Here is a 24,694-nt window from a genome sequence, read left to right as displayed (position 1 = left end):
GACTGGATTAGAGCCTCAGGTGTATGATCTGACCAACAAAACACACAACAGGACAAAATGCAAAGGCCAATCATATTCAGCAAACACATTTTGTACATTGATGGTAAAATCGTGTCGCCAGCAATAGTGTAATCTGATTTCAAATTGTTTTTCCAAACAGCATCAGTTCATTGTAAGAAGTACCTTTCTTTTTTCTTTTTTTTAACCATCCTGTTGTCCTCATTTACGGGCACCAAAAAACACTGTTCTCTTGTCTGAAAAAAATCCCCAAATTTGCAAAATCTTCAGGAAGAAAATTCCAAATATTCCTTAAAAATTTCCCTTAAAAGTTTTTTTTTTTTTTTTGAATCCCCAAATTTGGCAAGAAATAAAAAAATTTAAAAAATAAAAATTATAAATATTTTTAAAAAAAGAATAAAAATCTTCCCCCAAAAAATCCTTAAAATATCTAAAGAGATTACATATATATATCAGTAAAAGTTCTAATATTTTGTTTTTTTTTAATGTTCTTAAAGAAACATTTTTTTTTTTAACATTTCTGTTTTTCCACCAAAAAATGTTCAAAAATTTCCCAAAAATGTTAAACGTGGACATCAGAAGAACATTTTTCAACTTCAAAACGGGTCAATTTGACCTGCAGGACGACACGAGGCTTAAAGATTTTGTCATGATGGCGTTGGTTGTTTTCAGAACTGATCAGCTGCACTCAGCTACAGTTTTAGAAGAAAGTTTCCAAACACTGAAGGCTTTGAAAGTATGGGAATACTTAAAATTATCACAAAACAAAAAGGTGGTCTGTACACTGAGCAAAGGTCTGATGGTACACCGCAGCAGCACTAATGCAACAACCAAGTGCTGTTCTGGAAGATGTACTGCAAGAAAAGACAAAATTACCATAAATGTTGTCTGTTGATTAATTCAGAGAGCTTTTTATTATTATCTTTCATCCCTGAAGCTTCTAACCATATTTATTATGAAGCTCTAACTCAAAAATATAATGAACCTAAATTAAATGATAACTTTTTGGAGCAAAATTAATCAGTAAAACAGTCGATAGATTGAAAAAAATATTTTTAAAAAATAGACATTAAGGGCAATAGCATGCTAATTTTTCCTAATTAGTATGCTAAGTGGGATTCTTCTTACTTCCTCTGGGGAGGACCAATGTCTGTGGAAAGATTTCTGGTAATTCATCAAGTCTTTGTTGAGATAATTCCGTCTGAACAAAAGTGATGGAGCCATGAACTGTTTCCAGAAAAACAACCCAAAACCTTTTGGTTTGGACACACAGATACATCTGACAGAAACATAAAGGAAAACCCGGTTTCAGCTGAATGTATTTTTGAAACTCCAGGACAAAGTGCATGCGGTGGATGTAGTGGGGTTTTCAGACGACAGTAATTACCTTTGCTCTGAGAACGGTGCAGTGTAAAGAGCTGGTGGCCCTTTCATACAGCAGGTCGAACTCCAGCGTCCCCAAGGAGGCTGGAAGACAGTTAAGAAAGAGTTGAACACTAAAAAATATGTGCCACTTACTTTGGTAATTGCTTTTGTGCTGATGACTTTATTACCAGCAGAAGAGATGGAGGATGATGGCAAAGAGAAATACAAGAGAGCAGCAGGAAAAACTGAACTCTTATTTATAAAAACATATTATGTTTTTCAGTTCAAATACATGGACGTGTGTGGCTACAGCTAGCAGCTAGTTAGCTTAGCACAAGACTGGAAACAGCTCGTACATCTGAGTAATTCCACTGAAAGAAGTAGTTACAGCCGTGAAAACAGCAGACGTGACTACATTTATTCAGTTGGTAGCATAGGAAATGGATAAATATGCTTTTATGCTTGGTCCTGATTAGCTGCCAATACTGTTTTACACTGCTGTTACTGCAGCTAAGTGATCCGAAAATAGAGGTATCTACTGGTATTTATCACATAGAATATTCAATAACTGCCATTAAAATGTATTATTTTTAATAAAATTACTGAATTTCCCTTCGGGGATGAATAAAGTCATTCTCTTCTATTCTATTCTATTAATTTCACTTTGATTGGGCCGGAATTGAAGTCAGTTGTACGTATGAAGTTTAAGGTCTAATGTGCAAAGTCAAGTTTAAAAAACAAAAATGGGTCTGCATTGATCAGTAAAATAACTATATTAACTTACACAATTAAAATGTTCTACCAGCATTCCTCTCTTGTATCAACAACGACTTTCACTGTAAAAACATTTTACATGTTTTTCACAGCTCTCCTTTATAATTACCCACGTGCTTTCAATCCATTTTGGTTAGAAGAAGAGTCACATGGCATTTTAAACACTCATTTTTTGTTAGAATGACCCAGGGTCTGAAGATTAAAGCCTGGATTAACTAAGAAAAGTAATAACAACATTATATCCAATATCTTCAACTACAGGGCTGCACAGTGGAGCAGTGGTTAGCACTTTCGCCTTGCAGCAAGAAGATCCCTGGTTCGAGTCTCGGCTTGCCCGGGATCTTTCTGCATGGAGTTTGCATGTTCTCCCTGTGCATGCGTTTGTTTTCTCCGGGTACTCCGGCTTCCTCCCACAGTCCAACAATATACTGAGGTTAAGTGATTACTCTAAATTGTCCGTAGGTGTGAATGTGAGTGTGATTGTCTGTCTGTATATGTAGCCCTGTGACAGACTGGCGACCTGTCCAGGGTGTCCCCTGCCTTCGCCCGAGTCAGCTGGGATAGGCTCCAGCACCCCTGCGACCCTAATGAGGATTAGGCGGTGTATCGATGATGGATGGATGGATTTTTAACGACAGTTAAGTTTTCGTCAACTAACAGAAAGAGAGCCTGACAGTTAAAGTTGCTTCATATTGCCCAAACATCAAACCTTCTAATCTGACATTTGGCAAGAAACCTTTTAAGTGTAATTCCGAAAATGTAAAAAAAAAAAATCCTTCACATGGTTCCCATTTTAAACAAACTAGTTTGTATTGGCTTGTATTACAGAGCCATTGTTTCATAACTTCAGGTGGTGAATCTGCCCACTGTAAACACTGTAAACACACGTGTCCTCCCTCTGCAGATGTTTCTTGTGACTTCATTTTTAATCTTTGACACCTTCATGGAAACCTGCTTATTATGTTCTTGTGACTCACTGTTATCGTCGCTGTCACAGCTGTCAATCTCGATGGAAGTGTCCATGCTGCTCATGGCCGACAGCGAGCCTCCTCCACCCGCGGCGCCCGGCAACAGCGGTGACAACAGTCCACTGCTTCCCCCTCCTCCTCCTCCTCCTTCACCTCCAACAGCACCTCCACCTTGACCTGCGCTGCCGGGGCTGAGCGCAGTGGGAGCTGCCGCCTGATTGGGCGAGAGCGGCTCAGAGAAGGAGGAAGTGGGCGAGAGGCGAGGGAAGTAGGCGGAGATCTGGCGAATGGGGCGGATGGGGCCTGGGCAGACGTCGATGGCCATGTGCTCCTGGATGGTGATGCCCAAACGTTTTCCTTTTCGCACAGTCATGGGGCTGCAGAGAAAGAGATTTATCACGTTAATAGCATTTACTTTCAGCAGGGCAACAATTTAAACTTTCAGATGCACTGACACTGATCCATGGAGCTGTCAATTACTTTTCTGTAACACCAAATGAACGATGGTAAGCTGACTGAGGTGATTTGCGATAAATAACATCTTTCCACCTCATCCGTCTGAGATTTTCATTTGCCGTTTAGTCACGAAAAACTTAACCACGGAAAACTCCTTCAACATAATTAGAACTGTTTTAAAAAGACACACATTACTCATAGGGTGACAAAATACAGCAGAGGGTGTGCATACATTTGCATCTCAATTGAATAAATCTGAATAAACCCAAGGCTATCAGGAAAGATAAAGGATAAAAGACAATAGGGGTCTCCCCCAAATCCTAATCATCCTCCAGGAAATCTCGAGTGTGTGGGCGGAGGAGGCACGCATGTTATCTAAAATCCTTGACAATCCTCCATAGACAGGTAATTACAGAATGAAGCTCGAGAGGTTGAAACGCCCTTCAGTACACTAAGATGGAATAAAGAGTTATGATGACACACCTGGAAGAAGTATTCAGATCCAATATAGGAATATAAAAATACTGAGCTACAAGTAAATGCATGAAAAATCCTACTTCAGTGAAAGTGCGTAAGTATTAGCAGCAAAATTTAGTTAAAGTATTAATATATATGAGTCAATATATAATTGATGGACTTTAGAAGTCCATAGGTTATATCTTGCATACATTTTTATTACAAATTTAAAAAATGATGTTTTTTATGCTTATTATGATCATGTCTTTACAAATTCTATAATTATTTGTTATGGAAACAATCACTTATTTATAAAAAATTACTGGATCTCACTAAAATGTCAACTAAATAACCGTCTGAATTTAATAACAACTACTTTCTAATTAGCTAAACAATAATAAAATTAGCTTATTCAAAAATTGTTCTGATTGTGTTCTTTTTATTCAGTTGAGAGAATCATGACAGATATTTCTTTTTTGGCAATATATCAAATTTTATATGAAAAATAACAAATTGTATCTGTGTCTGAGAAATTACTTTCAGCTAAGTTACCCATAGTTACAAAAACACCTCATGGAAGTGTGTCAATTCCAGATCACATGACCTGCTCCACATGATGTCATTTCCTCTTGAAGAAAAGACCGGCAAGACTCCAAGGCTTTCTGAGTTATTTAATATAAAGTAGTGTGTGAGTCAACAGGTTTACTGCAACATCTTTATAAATAACTTTCAGTTTTACTCAATTGTATATATAATATTTTAGAAGAATCTTTCTCTAAAAATGCCATGTGGTGCTTGGTTATAGGCCTGAAAACAGCAAAACTGTCAAATATGATACAAAAAGTCCTGCAGTTATATATTGACCCAGTTGTAGCTGCTGCAGGTGGAGCTGGTTTGAACTACTTCATACGCAGTTTTATATACAGGGAGATAAGACAAATCTGAGGGATTGCTGCATGAATATTGGGAGAGAATCAGAGGAAAAATTTCTGAGCCACAAGTCTTTTTTCAGCATTTGGACTTGATCGCTTGAACATTCATTGAAATATAACCTAGCAAAAAGTTTAGAGGGATAAATCACTGCAACACAAGAACTCATAGACACCTGAAATGTGACCCGACTACACACAGCTGTTTGCCATAAGGCAAAAATCTTGGAAACCTTTGGATCAATCTTTCACAATGTGCTGCATTTTAAAACCGATTGTGTTAATTCTTCATTCTTAAGGTAAAGCTGTCCGATAAATTTTGTGGAGTACAAATATCTCACAATTGTGCTGGAGTAAATGTACTTCGTTACTTTGCACCACTGCCTTACGATTATATAAAGTTGTGGTTGCAGGGAATAGAGTTGACCAAAAGGCTGATGTGTCTGCGCTTTTCCAAAAATAAGAAAAGAGGGGGGTGGATTACAAATATCTCACAGCTTTTGTTTTCTAAAGACAGCAGAGCTTGAGGGGGCGTTCTGTCCTCAATACTGAGCAAACCCCCCCCCCCCCGGACTACCTCTTGCTCTCTCCACAATAATCGATTGAAACTGAGAAGTTTATGTTTGCTCTGTGAATATTTGGACTTCCTCTGTGCTGTCTGTAAGGTGAGTTCTGTGAGGTGTAGAAATATCAAAATAACGAGAGCTCAGACAGGGAGGTTCAAGGGAAGAGCGGTCATGCTGTGTACAATCGCGAGTCAACAGAATGAGTGGGAAATCGAGAATGATTACCTTTTGGATGATCATTTTACAGTCATTTGAGGGGTTGTTAATCTCAAACTTGCACCTATATTAAGGCTATAGTTAAGCTAGAAGACACAGGATTGCAGAAACCAGAAAGAGTAAACTGGATTTTGAGAGCATGCAGCAGAAAAAAATCCCTCCCTTCAGGTCTTCCTCCAAAGCTGCTCTTCCAAAACACTTGAACACTCAGTGTCTGAGTACAGCTGGAAGACTAATCCTAAAGGGGTGGGGGTGGGGGGGCAGCACAATCAAACTCCCTTATTTCTAAAAAGACACCAATCAGCTACATCACCACATTTGCAGAAAATACTGCTCAAATCCAACATATACTAACCTAAGATAACTACAGTGAAACAACACTTTCTCTTTAATGCCAGCATATAAAAGGATATGTTTGCACATACTCTAATTAAAGTGGTGGAGAATGGAGACCACAGAGATTACTGGAAGATGGTGTACGAGTACAAATGAACATCTTGCATGTCTGGCAGTGCATGATGTCGTAGGTTTTGGTGGAAATGTAAAATGCTCCTCGCTAGCTCATGTAATGTGTTTGCATAGCCTTGTGGAAGACTGCAATGAGTGCACGGGCAGAGTGCAAGCAAGCATGCAGGTAGACTGACAAGAGCATCCAATTATCTCAGGCTAAATTTAAATGATTGGACAGGCTTTTTACAGGCCTTGTCAGCCACAAATAACGTGATTTTCTTGTTATTATCACAACACTTGATTTATTGATTGTTGGAATTTAGTGACTCTTGACGAATGTGAGGTGGTATCAGAAAGTTCCAAGATCATGCCTGTAAAATTAGAAAACTGCACTTGATTTACATTTGGCTCCCCACCCCATTAAAATCGTCTCTTTGTGTTGCAATACATTGCTTTCTGTCTTTTGGTAATGCTTGTAACGCTCACTGAAAATCCAATTATGTTAACACGTCAAGCACCATCGGCACTGAATTTCCTGCAACGTCAGTCCTTCAACTTGAATTTCATTCTGTGACTGAGGGTGATGTTAAAAGGAGCCACCGATTGTGATTTTGGGGAAATATGCATACAGTGTAATGGGACTGCCATCACACAACAGTTCAGGTTGTTTGGACTGAATGTTGTCCCTCATGATGTTACAGCAGAGTTCTGCTTTAACTTGGAAGAATCATTCCCATTTGCACAATGAAGTGGACGCTGAAAAAAAACAATTAGCATGCTTCTGGTGTGCTCCTGCCCTGATGCACATTGTCTAGTTTCGGAAAGAGTGGGCTCTTTAGATGTGAAAACCATTGTCGTTTCTCCCCTTGATGGTAGCCACAGACTCACTTGTCGCCAGTGATGAGTCTCATGATGGCTTATCTCTGGCTGCCGACTGACACAATGTGATGTTGGCTGTCTGCTTCAGTTTCAGCTCCTTGTAGAAATCGCAAATGGGCAACTACCAGTGGCCACAAAACAAGTCTCACACAGGTCCCACTGTTGATAACGGTGCCTCGTGCAGTCTGCAGATTCCTGATAGCCTCTGCTAGCATGTGTTGTACATGGGTGACAGTAAAGCGGCACCACAAACAGTCCTAAAAATTTTTGTGTACCATTTAGAACACAACAAAAAGCCTCTGGAACATATTGCATGCTCTAGCTTCTTTGCTGTCTTGGCAACAGTTAGATGAGATGACTGATTTGTACTCTTATATCTGCATGCTAGCTATGTGTCTACAATAAGCAGGTGTTTAGACGAGTCTATTCCACTCTATCTTACACACGTGGACAAAATTGTTGGTACCCCTCAGTTAAAGAAGGAAAAACCCACAATTCTCACTGAAATCACTTGAAACTCACAAAAATAACAATAAATAAAAATTTATTGAAAATTAAATAATCAAAATCAGCCATCACTTTTGAATTGTTGATTAACATAATTATTTAAAAAAACAAACTAATGAAATAGGGCTGGACAAAAATGATGGTACCCATAACTTAATATTTTGTTGCACAACCTTTTGAGGCAATCACTGCAATTAAACGATTTCTGTATTTGTCAATGAGCGTTCTGCAGCTGTCAACAGGTATTTTGGCCCACTCCTCATGAGCAAACAGCTCCAGTTGTCTCAGGTTTGATGGGTGTCTTCTCCAAATGGCATGTTTCAGCTCCTTCCACATATGTTCAATGGGATTCAGATCTGGGCTCATAGAAGGCCACTTTAGAATAGTCCAACGCTTTTCTCTCAGCCATTCTTGGGTGTTTTTGGCTGTGTGTTTTGGATCGTTGTCCTGTTGGAAGACCCATGACCTGCGACTGAGACCAAGCTTTCTGACACTAGGCAGCACATTTCTCTCCAGAATGCCTTGATAGTCTTCAGATTTCATCTTACCTTGCACACTTTCAAGACACCCTGTGCCAGATGCAGCAAAGCAGCCCCAAAACATTACTGAGCCTCCTCCATGTTTCACCGTAGGGACAGTGTTCTTTTCTTCGTATGCTTGGTTTTTGAGTCTATGAACATAGAGTTGATGTGCCTTACCAAAAAGCTCCAGTTTGGTCTCATCTGTCCAAAGGACATTCTCCCAGAAGCTTTGTGGCTTGTCAACATGCATTTTTGCAGTCTGGCTTTTTTATGAGTTTTTTTCAGCAGTGGTGTCCTCCTTGGTCGTCTCCCATGAAGTCCACTTTGGCTCAAACAACGACGAATGGTGCGATCTGACACTGATGTACCTTGGCCTTGGAGTTCACCTTTAATTTCTTTGGAGGTTGCTCTGGGCTCTTTGGATACAATTCGAACGATCCGTCTCTTCAATTTGTCATCAATTTTCCTCTTGCGGCCACGTCCAGGGAGGTTGGCTACTGTCCCGTGGGTCTTGAACTTCTGAATAATATGAGCCACTGTTGTCACAGGAACTTCAAGCTGTTTAGAGATGGTCTTATAGCCTTTACCTTTAAGATGTTTGTCTATAATTTTTTTTCGGATGTCCTGGGACAATTCTCTCCTTCGCTTTCTGTTGTCCATGTTCAGTGTGGTACACACCTTTTCACCAAACAGCAGGGTGACTACTTGTCTCCCTTTAAATAGGCAGACTGACTGATTATGAGTTTGGAAACACCTGTGACGTCAATTAAACGACACACCTGAGTTAATCATGTCACTCTGGTCAAATAGTTTTCAATCTTTTATAGAGGTACCATCATTTTTGTCCAGGCCTGTTTCATTAGTTTGTTTTTTTAAATAATTATGTTAATCAACAATTCAAAAGTAATGGCTGTTTTTGATAATTTAATTTTCCAAATTTTTTTATTTATTGTTACTTTTGTGAGTTTCAAGTGATTTCAGTGAGAATTGTGGGTTTTTCCTTCTTTAACTGAGGGGTACCAACAATTTTGTCCACGTGTGTAAGTGGGGTCTGTGTGTGAAGCTGAGCACAAGTGAATAGTTAGCATTAGCGAAAGATTTTGGATGGAGCGAAGACCTCATGTCACGAGTTCAAAGCAGAACCAGGCCAGAATTGATTGAGACATTAACTGTGAGGCTGAGTCAAGTTGGGTTGTTGGGATATTTTTCAACAAAATGAAATCATGTTTAAAGTGAAGCAGGCATACCACCAGTCTTTGGTTCCATTTGCATTGGTAAAAGTCAAACCTAAACAGAAAATATAGTACACACGATTTTTTTTTATTTTTTATTTTTTTTTGGGGGGGGGGGTGCTTACCTCTGAAGGTCAACAAGGCTTCAGCGCTCAGCCAATATATAACACAAATCTCTATAAATCAAGAATTCTGGTATTTCTATACTTCAGCATTTGTACAGACTAAACTAAGTTGAATGCAGCATGTGGTAGTGGGAGGATTTTATTACCTCAGAATCAGGCTAGATGTTTTCATTCTTTATGCTACACTAAGCTGCAGGCTGTAGCTTGACATTTAGACATTGTGGTGGCATCAGTCCTCTCATCATGTTCTTTCCAAGAAACTGCAATCCTCAGAATGTTGGGCTGTTCTTTTATCTCGAAGGTTTTAGATCATCCACACCTCTAATTACTGTGGTGTAATTTTCCCTTTCTACTGTTTGTAAGGTCACAGCGAGTAAACAGATTAATTTCAGAGCCTTCACTCATCAGGATAAAGTCACTATGACCAATGTGCCCTGGCAGAAAGTGGCTCTGAAACTGTTGTCTCTGACTGTTGACCTTCAGCAGAATTACGGCCAGCGAGGGTCATTTGTCATGTATGGCCAAGTCTCTCTGCTGTGAGCACAACGGTGCTTTTCCTTGGCAGCAGATGAAATGAACTTCTGAAACCCACTGCACAGTGCCAGTTCGCAAACTTCCTTGACTCCTTTGACTGAAAGGACTCTGGCAGACCTCTGGCTCTGGGATCGGACATGATGGACATCATGCCTTCTGAAAAGCAGCCATTTCGGTACCATTGGGGACCCCAGCAGCAGAGTTAATGACTTTGGAGATGCTCCACAACAAGTTGCTGCTCAGTTACGCTCTGCAGAGAAAGCCTCAGACTGTTGTATTCACTGTGTGTCAAATTGGAAGTGAAATAATGTGGAGAGAAGATAAATCATTGCTTGTCACAGATGCAGTAAATCATTTCAGTTTGACACAACAAGAGTGAAGCCACCCAGTGGAAATATTCTGAAGTGGAAGATTGGAAGACATTAAGCTGAGGGTGAAAATAAGTTAATGAAGCTCTCTGTGATGACGATAAGTATAGTTAGAATTGATTGAGAGATTAATTAACATGGATGAGTTGATAATGATTGTCCTCATGAGGAAACTATAATCCCTCAAAGAACACACACACAGATGTAACAATACGTCCACACAAGCGTGGCGCCAAGCATGTGTGCAGATACACTTGTGTCAGACCATTAATTTATCTCTCTGCACATACACTGTGCAGCTTCTGAGCGGGTGTCTGTTGATATAATGTGCGCAGTCAGTCGCCTCCCAGTTGTGGCAGATGTGGCCGTAAGCTGGAGCAGCCTGAGCACCAGCAGCAGCAGCACACGTCCGGCCGGGAGGCCTGGTGGCTCGCAGCTCTCTGGGAAGCAGAAGCTCACAGGGAGCTCATGATTGATCACTCTCATGCTGCCAGCTGGAATCTCTCTCATCTTCTCTTTTCATCATCATCTTGTTGCTGAGAAGTGTGGCAGCGACGCACAATAACAAGGTGCAGATTTCACCCTCACACTTTACAGGCTTTAATGCGCTACAGCTCGTTTACATTCATGACTTTCAGCCTTCAAGCACATTGTTGAGCTACTTTACATAATTCGTATAAGCTACAAGATAATGGCCCAACTTGTCTCCTGTAGCCACAAACATCAGCCCTGTAGCTGTTAGTTATGCAACCGCATGCAGAGGGCTATATCATACATAACCCTCTTGTACTTCTATTTGTGAGCTCGCATAGGTTTCCAGCTTCAAGAGACAGGAATGAAGCTGCCAGAATCCAGCTGTCAGGAATATCTCTGTGCAACATGCGACCACCCCTCCCTCCTCCTCTTTTAGCTCCATCACTTTAAATTACAGTCATATCACAGGCATGAACGCTCGCTTCCTCAACCTGCAACTTCCAATCTCCACCTTCATAATTCACTCCTCCGCTCCCCTCTTCATCTCTCTCATTAACTCCATGTTATGCTTTCCCAGACACCTCTGTTCCACCTGTAGGTGAGTGAGGATTTCTTTCTCTCTCGGCTGCTTTTTCTGCTTCCCTCCTTGTGTCCTACATACAATAGGTGCCTGCGGCAAGCTCCTTTCACCTTTAAATAACAAGCTGCTGGCTGACAGGCAGATGGTATAGTACCAGTGCCGCACAATGCAGCTACTCATTAGAGCTTGATAGTCAGCATCATTTATAGCTGACAACAGTGACAGTGAGTACTTGTCAATTAGAGCCAAGTTATTTTCAGGCAGCCAGGAGATGAGTAAACTTCAGTCTGTGTGTGTGTTAGTCCGCTTGAAGGTGTGAAGGAGCAAGCGAAAGAGCAGGTAAGATACTAAAACAGACACATGCCACATGTTGCACCTGCCCGCTGTGGGAGAATGACGCAGAATTACTGTGACGGTCTGACAGTCTGGTTGTTAATGCTTCAGTTTTTACTCTCTCCTGCACAGGTTGCAAGGAGAAAAAAACACACATGTACATTGAGCAAATCTGACAGGATGTAGTTTTGAAGAAACACAAAGGTGTATGTCTTGAAGGGGAAATTAAGAGAGAATCAACACTCTCAGTCAGATTCAAACTGTCTAAACTTATGCATAAATGAATAAAAAAATCTGGACTTACCTCAGTGATAGCGCAAGTGTGAAACTCTTCATAAAAAATGAGGAGATCCCAGCACGGAGAGGAGAGGGAGACTAACAGGTGGCGAAGAGGGGAGCAGAGAGTAGAGGGAGAGAGGAGGGAGAGAGAGAAAGGGAGACTGAGCGAGCTCTACGTGGATCATTAAAAATTAAATGCGCGGATGGTTCAAGTTGAAATGAAAACAAGCGGCAGAGGGGAGAGGGGAAAGCGGTGTGCTGGAGGAAGAGGAGGAGGAGGATGGAGGGAGTCGAGGAACAGAAGAAGAGAGAGAGAGGCAGCAGGGAGTTATTCCTTGACAGTCTGTTCATGTGACTGTGACTGCCACCACACACATACATACACTGTGTTTTTTTTCCACATAGGAGGACATTGCATTGACTCGCTTTCATTCCCTTGAGAGTTAAAGTAACCTTTAAAAATAAGGCCAATTACATTCTTCTTAATGTCAGGAAATCCCAAACAATGAGCAAAACCAACAGTGGATTTGGCAAACACACACCCAAATGGATTCTAATATTCACACTGATGGAATCATCTCAGCTGCAGATAAAAGCAGCAGCTAATTATGTTATTTAAATGATTAGACTGGCAGTGGAGGTAATCTGGAGCAATGTCAAGTCAAAATAATTATAAGTTTTCCCATTCGAGCCATTCTGCCAACGCTGAGCACAAACTCAGACTTCAATGCGATGAAACATACATAAGCAATCTGTTTCCCGCTATTTCAGGGCTAGAAATGTGCCGGGGATGTTTCTCGACGAACGGCAGAAGGGCACAGTCATGTCTGGAGCTTTTCCAAGTTTTGTCGTCACATTAAGGTCAGTAAGTCTGGTGGTGTCGGTCTTGAGCAGAGACGCAAACTAAAAACTGTGTTCGCCGGCTATATCTGGCAGTTTAACAGTTTAGCTAAATCTGGAAAAAGGTGCTAACCGGATGAATTAACGGTTGATAAAACAATGGTTCCAGCCTATGACTTCCTACAACAGCGAGATTCTTTGCAGCCATGTTGATCAAAACCCTAATGAGGAATTGGTTTGTTTTCCCACAGTGTGACATCACATTCTAGTCTGACTTATTTATGTGTCCTCTTAGGGTATAAATCTGTCATTGGCTGCACATTTCAAGTGGCTGTCTCCTCTTCTTCCGCTATCTGTGTAGTACTGTTTTTAAAATCCCCTTCACTTGGGGAAACAAATGCAACCAACTCCAGGCAGCAACATACCACATTGAAAATTTCAAGATTGTTTGCTAATTTATTTATTTATTGTTTCATTTTATTTTATTTTTTTCTGGAGATTTGCATTTCAAATGGTAGTGCACGCCACTAAAACAATTCCCTTGTCATTGCTTTTGAGTCTCATCCTCGGCTTCGCTCCACCCATTATGACTGTGATTGGTTTGAAGACTTACAAACACCTTTTCCACCTATAATAAAGAAGTGCAGCCACACTATTATGTGATGCAGATTGGGCTCGCAGTACGACATGTCCCCATAATGTTGGTGATAGTCAGGTAATTGGAATGTCTTAACATAAGGCTATTGTATTCATCTGTAGGAAAGCACTTTGGATCTGGTGTTTTAAATGTGCTATAAGAAGTACACAGAGAAACAGTGTTACCGGGGGGAATCACGTCTAATTAAACCTCTCCATCTTTCTGTCCATGCTAGTTCCAAACCAACACTCTGCATTCAGATCTGGCTGTCTCTCTCAAACACATTATCTCTTCGGTCTCCATATAATTAAGCTAATAGTTCTTGAGTTGATTGATGAGGGGAAACATGCTATTTCCCCCTCGTGCCTCTTCAAGGACCAAAATTAGTGTTCTCTCTGTCTCCATCTGACTTGCCCCTCTCTTTTTTTTTCTGTCTTTCCTTCATTTTCCCATCTACACTCTGAAACTCCCATCCATCACAAAGTGAGCCAAGAAGCTGTCACACAACGCAGGCCGCTCAACAGACTTACTGCTGCTTTTTTGTCTTATCTTCAAAAACCGCTTGATGTCTTTGTTCAGTGGTGTTCCTCGTGTCTCCCTCCTTTCTTATCGCATCCCTCCTCTCAAATTTTCCTTTCTGTTACACACACACACACATATGTTTTAGTAGCATAAAATTGATGCCACGGCACAGCCATGCATGAATGCATTCACATGGGAAAAGGAAAAAAAAAATCCAGAGAAGGATGACTCCCACTCCTTCATGCAAACAGCTCATGCCACACACCATTTACACAATCACACACACACGCTGCAATTTAGAGCCACCACTCTGCCAATGTTGACAAAAGACCCTTCAATCCTTGCGTCACCTTTTTGGGCTTTATTTCTCCTTCTTCCTATTCTTCATCCGATGTCCACTCTCCTGCCTCCTGTTTATGAAGAAAATATCCTCATTATAAATGCATAGTCGTTTTGTGCTCTCTCCACACCAATTATGTCAGGGCCGGGTGCGAGTGCTTCGGTGAAAACAGCTGACCATAACAGAGCCCACAATGGCACTGACAAGAACAAATGACATCAGCGGACCAGTTGGCCTCGTTACAGACAGACGACAAACACTGACAGGAATCGTTAATCTGACAGTTACAAACTGGGAGTGTACTGTACACGCTGACAATCCATACACTCAGTATAGAGAATAAATATGGATTGCAAAAACAAATCATATGAGCTCAACAGGCTGCAGTGTTAGATATGTATCGTGCGTTTTACAGCCACTTGCCTGCAGATTGCATAATTTTTCATTTTCTTTATGCTGGTTTAGGATTTTTTTTTTTAGTTCTCTTTATTTATATATATAAAAAAATTCCTAAGTGTTTGAAGATCAGAAAATCAGCATGCCCAGGAAATTGCTCAAATCCTGCAGAGCAACTGGAAGCAACAAATCAGGGATGCAATTTCAACACCTCCTGTTTGGTGGAGCCCTGAAAAGATGCATGAAGCAAACAGAACATACATGAGCCTCATGACTGGTAATAAGCTATGTCCACACACGCTGTGACTGAACTGATGGTCAAAACTGAGTTGACTCACAGTGTTGGGGGTCAAGTAAAAAAAATCCAGCAACATCAGTTGAACATGGAAAACCTCACAATTCAAACTGTGTAGATAAATTCAAGACAGCAAAACCACAGCGACACGATTTTCTTGCTTTGTAAAAACTTTAAAATAACATCAAAATGGTTTCTTTCCTTTTATGTTGCCTATAGGGCTGCTTACCTGTTCACTCAATATATGCTCTGCTAAGTTTGCTGTTCAACAAACAAAATCCTTCCAGGGTTTGTGTTTTTTAGTTAAGAAAAGAAAGAATAGTGGATATGTTACAATAAAATGTTAATATACTGAAGAAGATGTAATATTTGGAGAAAAAGAACTAATAAATACAAGTAAAAGCAGAAATGGTTGCATTCTCACTAAGAAAGCTACCTAGTGAAATAGCTTAAGCTAAAGCTAATTTACTGACTTTTCTCTGTTTCCTGTAAATGAAAAATCTGTTTTGGTTTCTCCAACCTCTCGGTAATTGAGTTTGTTACTAGATACGTAAGCCAGCAGGTAAATGTAACCAGAACAGAAAAAAAGCAGCATTGGATTAGCTGGTCCTGCTAAAAGCTAACAAGATTAGCTTAGCTTTTTTGTTGTTGTTTATAGTAAAGATATACTTATAGAACCAGCTTCTTAGTTAAATAGAGAGGAAATAAAAAGATAAATAGCTATATTCGTAGATTGTCTGTTGTGTTTTGCTGACATCTAATATACAACAGGTGAATTCATAGAAACTTTGGGCTGTTGGGTTCTCTGTTCAAAATTTATAAGTCCTTCGCCATGCTACATTAAGTACAATGGGATGACACATGTTGTAAATTAGTGCTACGTGAAAAAAATTGGATAAAACTGAATTCTACAATTCTACAATTTCATTTAGCAGACGCTTTTGTCCAAAGCGACGTACAACACAAGAAAGAATTCAGACATAAGGAAAAACCTGTAGTAAGTGCAAAAGTGCTTCAAGTGCGATTGGTCAAAGGTGTTGCCATCAAGTTGCAGAAAAATTGCTAACACCCCCCCCCCCCCCCCCCCTTTTTTTTTTTTTTTCAACTTTGTCAGCGCTAAATAAGTGCTGGGTTTTGGACCACCTGACTTATTCTACCCCTAAGGTGAAGTCAGATTAAGTGCCTAGGTGTTCTCTGAACAATTGAGTCTTCAGTTGTCTCTTAAAAGGAGAAAGGGACTCAGCGGAACGCACAGAGTTTGGTCGTTTGTTCCACCATTTGGGAACAACAGAGGAGAAGAGTCTGGCTAGAGATATCGAGCCGTGATGGGCTGGAAGCACCAGGCGTCTCTCACATGCAGAGCGAAGTGGGTGTGAAGGGGAGTAGACCTGGATCAGGGAATCCAGGTAGGCTGGGGCCGTTCTTGTAAATTTAACAGGAGGAGAGTTTTGAATTTGATTCTGGCTGCAACTGGAAGCCAGTGAAGGGAGATGAACAGGGGCGTGACATGAGCTCTTTTGGGCTGGTTGAAGACCAGACGTGCTGCTGCATTCTGGATCATCTGTAGAGGTTTGACTGTACATGCGGGGAGACCTGCCAGAAGAGCAGAATTGAATAGGTGCGTCCACAGAGCGCATCACGATCACATTTGTGCAACATGTGCCAGCAGTGACTGTCACATGACGCTGCGCTATCAACATGTACTGGTCATAGGTGCACATTTGGGATTCATCCACTGACTGCAAACTTGAACAGAGAGAAAACATCACTTTCTGTGTCAGTCAGATGAGCCATATCTTCACGTTGTTAATCATTATTGATGATGAGAGGTGGGTCTATGGCTACCACCAGGAGAAGAAATCACAGTTTTCACAGTGGAAGACCTGCAGTTTCCAAAACCAAACAAGGGACGTCAGGTCAAGACAACAAGAAGCTTGCTTCGAGTTGTCTTCAATATTCACATTGTTGTACACCAGGATTTCTTGCCCTAGGGTCACATTGTCAAGGCAGAGCTATATTCTAACATCCTGAGGTGACTGAGGGACAGAATTTGCTAAACTGTGGTGTGATGGGACGTCACATGGCTTCAAATCACAATAATTGATCCCTGTCTGCCCCACTCATCTCTGTGACCTCTTCCTATTCCCCAAAAGGAAATTCATGTTGAAGAGTCACTGTTTTGACACAGTTTAGGAGTTTCAGTGCACTTTACAGACAGTGTTTGAGATGTTTATGTAATAAGACTTCCAGGGAACCTTTCAAACATTGCAGAGCTGCATCGCTGCATGAGACTGATGCAACTGGAATAGTGGCCAAATTCACATAAGGTATAGTTTTTCATTCTATAGGCAGAATCTCAGAACTTTTTGATCCCACCTTGTATTGTCCAACCAAAAACCTTATTAAAATGTCCCGCTGACATTTACTGCAACAACACTGAAAGGTCTGGAGCAGAGCCTTTCATAATGGGATTTCATGTGACCGGCTTTATGTGTTTAGATGGTGATGATCTGATATTGCTGTTTATTCAATATTTATATTATGAGCAGCCTTTCATGATCACTGTTTGCCATAAGCCCTACTCATCCTCAGGCTTTTCATGGCTCAAGAGAAAAGAAGTCCATGAGTGAGTCGTGGGGGTTGCATCTCGCTCACGTCTGTAACACAAACTGTCATCTATGGTCTGTAGTAACAGCTGAACAGACTGGACTGAATACTATAGCAGAGACAGCAACTAATCTCTCTTAGAAAAAATAAAACCTAGCCACTACGATAGAAGCACCAATTCTTTTACGCTTATATTCTCCTTTCATGTTGTTTAACTTTACTAAAATCAGAGACGTTTCGCTGTTTTCCAGCAAGTGTTCATGGATGCCAACTTGTTAAGGAATATGGGATGTAGCCTCCGAAACAAAGTTCACCTTTTCACAAAGGCAGATGAAAGAAATGCTAAATGACAGTTTGCATTGTAGCAGAACAGTGGGAGGCTACTCTGGTCATAAGGTCATGAATACTGCACTGCACAGGGCGCAGTATCTCTGTGTTTGTTTTAGATTTCATGTGAAGTCTGTGACAGCCACAGTCAGCACAAGATTTCATACCTTACAGTATAGTACAACTGCTACATGTTTGGACAAAGACCCTTTGCATTCAAACCATTTGTCTTTGTGTACTTGCTGCTACCTGCTTGTATAAAGGGAGCATCACTAAGATCAATACTGTAGTATTTAGCTCAAAAATGGTAAAAGAAACAGTTTGTAACACATAAAGCCATGTGGTGAATTACACAAATACAGGAGAGAGCACTCTGGTGAAATGCTAAGAATATTGTGTGCATTAGAAGGCATCACATGCTGATTGTTCACTTTATGTGAATGCGTCTTATTTATTTCAGCAATATGTATGCACACATAAATATAGCACTCAGTGTGTTTAAAAGCTGGCAAATTAATGCAAGACAAATCTGCACACAGTGTTTTATGCAGAGCATACAGAACATTTCCCTGCATTCAGAGGATGACTGCTGTAGAACATTATAAAATGCCAGCTGCATACACAGACGTGAAATTGAAATAAACAATCTGAGAGCTCCAAGGTTGTCGTCTTTTCTCTGACTCTGGGCCACACGGCTGTGAGGACGCCGTGTTCCAATGGGAAAGAAAAGGGTCTCGAGCTTCTCGCGGCACTTCTTCAGCTTTATCACTCTGTGAGATGAGCTACCCTGATGTATTGTGTGATTCACTGGCCCATAAATGTGTGAAATGGAAATGCTAGCACTTTAAATGCTCCTTTATGCTCCAAATGAAAAGGGAAGAGTCTGATTGCAGCCCTGGATAAAGAAATACAGCAGCTGTTGTGATTCCAGGCGTGCAACACAACAGAGAGTCAGAGATGGGAGTAGAATTGACATCTAAATAACAAAGATCGAAACATCCCGGTTGCTGAATGGCTTTGGTGTTTGCTACCTACCTCTGGCTACGGTTTGATTCCAGCCAGGGACTTCCCTTTCACCGCATATTTCCTGCACACCTTTTCACTCTCAAACTTTTCCCAATAAAGGCACAAATATGAAATAAATGAATAGCAAAGATTTAAATTGTAGAATTGGGAAAAAGTGAAAAAATATTTTTTAAAAATGGATTGCTAACTGCAGAATTCATTAATAGGCTTCAGAAAAGTTGCTGACATTTTCCTGCAAAATTGAAAATGTAGAGAGAGGTCGTCATGCCTAGATTCAGACGATACCATTTAATTAAACATTATTTTTTTATCAGTATACTTTAGGATGAAATAACTTGAGAGAAACCACACTGATGTCCTGCCTGCCTAAGGCTTGTTGCTTTCACCTGATAACTGAATTCTCCATAAAGATCCAGAGGATGCACACACTCGAGGCAGAAACTGCACACATTTTATGTTCCTTCATAAATGCAGTCAAGACAACAAATGGAAACAGAGCTAAATTTTAGCCCCAAGCAGGTGCTTCTTCTCTGAGTGAAACATCTAAATGAGCCTCATATTATATTACTGCATATAGGATGAGCCTTTACTCCCTGCAAATCATCCTGGGTGCTGTCCCAGTTACCTTTTCTATTCTTCTAACTCATCCCCTATGGAGCTTTACATCAAGAGACAGAAACCTCTCTGACTAAGGAGGGACATTATTAGACGTCCACTCCAGTGAAAGGAAAGGAAGAAGCCTAAACCGTTGCTTGAAGCTGTTGATTTTCAAGTCCTTTCTGTAGGAGGTTTTCTCAAGTAAAACACGCTGCGTAGTGAAAAACAGACAGACGGTCATTGAGGTGAAGCTCGACGGCGGAGTCACTCGGCGAGCGGCCTTGGTTGCCATACGGTGACGAGATACTGGAACAGTCATAAGGGCAGAGAACAAGTTGACATGAGTGCATGACCGACTGTGACGTGTGGAGATGAGTGTACAGCAGCTTATGAGCACTGCAGCATCTACACAACAGACATGTTTGTGCGTCCGTGTACTCACGGTAAAGGGATGTGTGTATGTACATTCATGGACAGAGTTATGTACCTCAAACTCTGTACTTGGAGCACAGCAGACATTTATGTGCAGGGAAGAAAAACATCTCACAATTTTAGGACATATTACATAAAATGTGAGTTTACAAAAATCAATAATATGGAGAAGTGTATTAGACACAAGCCTGCAGGCTCCAGACAACAAACTGGTCGTTTCAGCTAGCTAATTTTCTCATTGGATCGAGGAAACTACTGAACAGAGGCAGCTATTAAAGATTGCTGCCCAGCCTTTGTGGACAGTAATGGCTTCTTACCGTCCCCACTTGAGTGGCGTTCCAATCATTACTTAGTGAGACACTCAAATCTGAATTGGTATCCATCACATAACAGTGTGTTTAATGGTGTAAGACACTACTCGGAAACTAGATTTCAGTGTCATCAAGAAATATTGATATAAGGCCGGTAGTTGGACATTTTCCACTTTTAGGTTGTTTTAGGAAAGTCCAATCCTTCATGCAGAAGAACTGCCCCTGTAGAGCATTTTCAGGCAAGAAAAAAAAACACTTACTTATAAGCAACCCTGAAAAAATTGCTGTGCAGGTCTCCACACAGACTTGTAAAATTCAGAAAGAAACAAATGGCACCTTTCCTGCCCCCTTGACAACCTCGTCAAATTGCATTTTTTTCCCGCTCAAATGCCACTATCTTCAACATAAAATTCACCCTATAGGCTGATATAATAAATGTATGTGCTCATTGACCTGGGACTTGCTCAAAATGCAGTAAACATTTGTACCACCTGACTGACTTAAGTTCCTGCACTGAAAAGGCACCTAGTGGTTCTAAATCAGAAGCCCAGGACCCACCAAATGGCCACAAGTTGGCCTTTACAATTGTAATGATGGTCCTCTTGAATAATACTCTTACCGGTAATTGAAACACATCACATTGATTTACAGTAAGCCATTTTCCACTGCAGGAACTTGGGAGCCGTTTCATGGCAGCCTAAACCTTTGAGCATGTTCCAACCACATAAAATACCACTGTAGAACCTCTCAGGGTCGTTTTCTGGGAAGAAAAAAGTAACTACTCCAGATTAGGTACATCTAAGCACCTGAAAAGCTGTTGAGCTGGGCTTGATGCTGGGCCTTCTCTACTAAAACATCCCCATTAACTAAAAATTCCCCACATGGACTTAAATAACAAACCCTCCATTGCTATATTTCGTACATTCTTCAATCAATCAATCATGCTTAAAGTACTGGAGTTTGGTCCATTAACTGCCACAAGTTGTTGGCACTGACATTGTTAAATTGTCCAACTTCTGTAAGTGTCCTACTTTGTGCTTGACTGGTGACCCTGCAGTGGAAATGTTTCAAGTGGTTCCCAACCTGAAGGAACCTCTAGACCCACCAAGGAGCCACAAGATGATTTTTACAGTTGTGATGATGTTGCTGCTGATTAACATCCTTGGCTGAAGTACGTCACATAGATTTGCAGTGTGTCAACTTATAGGGGACGTGTTTTATTGAATATTTTCATTGATATGTACAGTAATGCTGAAAGTTCAGTCGTGCCGAGACAAACATGTTTTCATTGCTGTTGTTGCCATGACATAATGAATGAATTGAAAGATTGGATGTTTAAAGACCCCTGTGGTGAAACTGAAGTTTTTACCATGATAGCATGTCCATATGGTGTTTTGCATATGCTAGCAAACACTAGCACCATGGATGACCACTTGTTTTCATCAGGAAAAAAATTACAACTTTAATGGACACAGATAAATTGTTTGAGGTTTAATCAACGACCAGAGAGGAACTTTAAATCTTGTTCTTTGGAAGTATCATTGAAATAATGATAGAACTCTTCACAATTACTGCAGAGTGCAAAAAATTTAGATTTTAACGTAAACAAATCACAGTGAGTGTTTATAGCTCCGTGTCACAGTACGCAGGTCATCCACTGATTAACAAGTTGGCTGCAGAAAAGTCTGACTGCATTTTAATGTGGTCTATGTGGTTATAAAGGACCTACCAACATTTTACAGTGTTGACATTGCATTTTGGTGATTAGTCACAATATCTTTACATGTACGGTCTTTTAAAGATCCTGCATTATTCAAATCTTACCTCACAAGCTGACTGCTGCTGTCAGCAAAGTCTAAACCTGAGCTAAAGTGTAAAGTGCTGAAATGCTCCCTTTAAATGGGAGCAGGGCACTGAATTGCTTTCTTTTCTCTCTCTCTCGCTTTCTCCAAAGTGCATACATACAGCCTTGGGTGAAGAGCAAGCAGCCACATTTAAAACTGAATTCTATTACAGGTACATTGATATGCATAAAGGCTTCAAAGGGCATTTGAAAACAAACATATTTAGCCTGGTGCTAGTCTGTTGTCCTCATAAAGCCATTGTATAGCAGAAATGCTTTTTCCAAATGAGAAAAAATACAGTTTTATTAAATATTTTGTGCTGAAATGGGTTTTCTGCTACGATGAGGCTGTACTTGCTGCTGCCCCATTTCTCGGTGGCTGTCTGTTATCTGCCCAACTTCTGATTTTATCTTGAGATTAAAAATGTCAGAGTTCATGTGAATCAATTGAGATAACGAGGGACTTGATGATTTGAAGAGATTTCTGTTTGAAGCTCTAATTGAAGAGCGACACGTCTGCTCTGATGAATTTCATAGCGAAATATCAGACACGTGCTAATTTTGGACTCAGGCAGCGACAGACAGGCTGCTCGGTAACACATTAAACAAGGTCCCAATTATGTAAAACTTGATTAATAAGCGTTGACAAAATTAGGATTTGGCATGAGATGTTTGTTTTTTGATAAGTATTTGGCTGCTTTATTACATGAGAAGCTTGCGGCTGTAATCAGCGAGTCTGTCGAACGTGATAGACGGTGCAGCGTTCATGATTTATGAATTTGAAGAAAGAGGGACAAATACAAAAGACAAAAAAGAGGCGTGAAGAAAGTAAAAAGAAACAAAGCAGGAGGAAGGATGAGCTGTCAGAACGCACATTTCCAAAGCGGAGACTTATCGCCGTCATTTCAGTGGATTTAAATTGTTTTTCCCTATCTCCTAAAAATCTCCGAAAGACAGGATATAAGAGTAAGGAAGGCCTGCTCCAGTCAAATAATCAAATCATCTGGAAAATGCATCACTGAGGAGCCAGTTGGAGAGTTATTCAGGCTCTGCTCAGATATTGGTTCTACATATCAGGGACACCTTCACTCTTACGACGCTCCGGAAATGCCTCTGAGATTCAGGATTCATTGAAAAAAACATCATGACGCTGTGCTGTTCTTGTGGAAAGACAAGTGCTCCATGTGTATTTTGAGATCTTTTGCTTCTCAAAGACGCACGAATACTAAAAAAAAAAAAAAATCTTTTTTTAATTTGCACCACCTCCATCTGCAGATTACCTCACAATCAGCATTGCTTTCCAGTCACACCTTCTCCTCAATTAGCCAGCTGTGGAAATTTAAATGTAATTCACAGGTGAAAAAACAAGACAAATGAGAAAAGGGTAAGAGAGAGGAAGACATTATCTCGTTAAGCTAAGCCTTCCGATTTAAATTTTCCTTACCAATTTCCAGAACAACTGAAGTAAGTCTGTCAGACGATGACTGAGCCAAGGGATGTCTGCAACATTAACTTCAAGAGTGGCCTTTCATTATCCAGTAGTGCACTTATGATTTCATAGCAAAGCTCACAGGACAAATCTCTGTGACAGACTGACATAAAGGAGTGTACTCTAACAAATTAAGATTCATGTCAGATCTAAGGACAAAACTCCTTCACTGAGTAGGTGAAAGATAAAACAAGAAATCTAATTTAAACCAGTGGAGTAATTCATCATTTTGGGAAACTTGCGTGCTTGAGAAGTTGAGGCACTCCAGTGTATGTTATTAAATATGAATATGTTAGCTTAGTTTAGCATAAAGAATGAAAACTGTCCGAGAGTAATAGGAAACCTGTCAGCGCCTCTAAGGGTCAATTTATAGTTTCCAGACTGATGCTGACTTTGACAATGGACACTCATGTAGTTTGATTAATACTACAATAGGATTGTGTCAGTCTGAGGAGAGCATTTCCTCCCATGTTGAACTCAGAAAAACACATCAAATGTAAGTTTCTGAAAGGCTGGCTCGCAGTTTGCACTTTTGACAGGATATAGCAACAGGTTACAGATTGAACTGTAGCTCCGTCACAATGTGATTATTGCTGAGGTGTGACACAGCACAGGATTTCTGGAGAAATTAGAACTTCGTACTGTTTGAGCGCCATCCATGGAAAGAATGATCAAATCCTGTTACAGAGAATCTTCTTTGACATTCTCCTCCTAAGCATTTGATTTACACTCTATTGGTTTTTGTTGGGGCTCCACAGTGGAGTAGTGGTTAGCACTTTCACCTTGCAGCAAGAAGATCCCCGGTTCAAATCCCAGCCTGAGCCTGGGATCTTTCTGCATGGAGTTTGCATGTTCTCCCTGTGTATGCATGGGTTTTCTCCGGGCACTCCGGCTTCCTCCCACAGTCCAAAAATATGCTGAGGTTAATTGATCGCTTTAAATTGTCCATAGGTGTGAATGTGAGTGTGATTGTCTGTCTGTATATGTAGCCCTGTGACAGAC

General features: G+C 40.6%; 1 protein-coding gene across 1 annotated transcript in view; it reads right to left on the bottom strand.

Moving 5' to 3' along the window:
- LOC110968261 (double C2-like domain-containing protein alpha) overlaps positions 1-12,369 on the bottom strand; it is a 44,668-nt gene extending 32,299 nt beyond the window's left edge. Inside the window, exons 1-3 of the mRNA XM_022218099.2 lie at positions 12,056-12,369; positions 3,135-3,502; positions 1,406-1,485 (exon numbers count right to left, since the gene is read on the bottom strand). Coding sequence (XP_022073791.1) covers positions 1,406-1,485; positions 3,135-3,502; positions 12,056-12,087 — 480 coding nt within the window. The 5' untranslated portion in view covers positions 12,088-12,369. The remainder of the gene's footprint in view (positions 1-1,405; positions 1,486-3,134; positions 3,503-12,055) is intronic.
- Positions 12,370-24,694: the final 12,325 nt, after the last annotated feature.

The sequence above is a fragment of the Acanthochromis polyacanthus genome, chromosome 19, assembly GCF_021347895.1.
Source record: "Acanthochromis polyacanthus isolate Apoly-LR-REF ecotype Palm Island chromosome 19, KAUST_Apoly_ChrSc, whole genome shotgun sequence".
Taxonomy (NCBI): Eukaryota; Metazoa; Chordata; class Actinopteri; family Pomacentridae; genus Acanthochromis; species Acanthochromis polyacanthus.
This window is presented reverse-complemented; position numbering and strand designations above follow the sequence as displayed.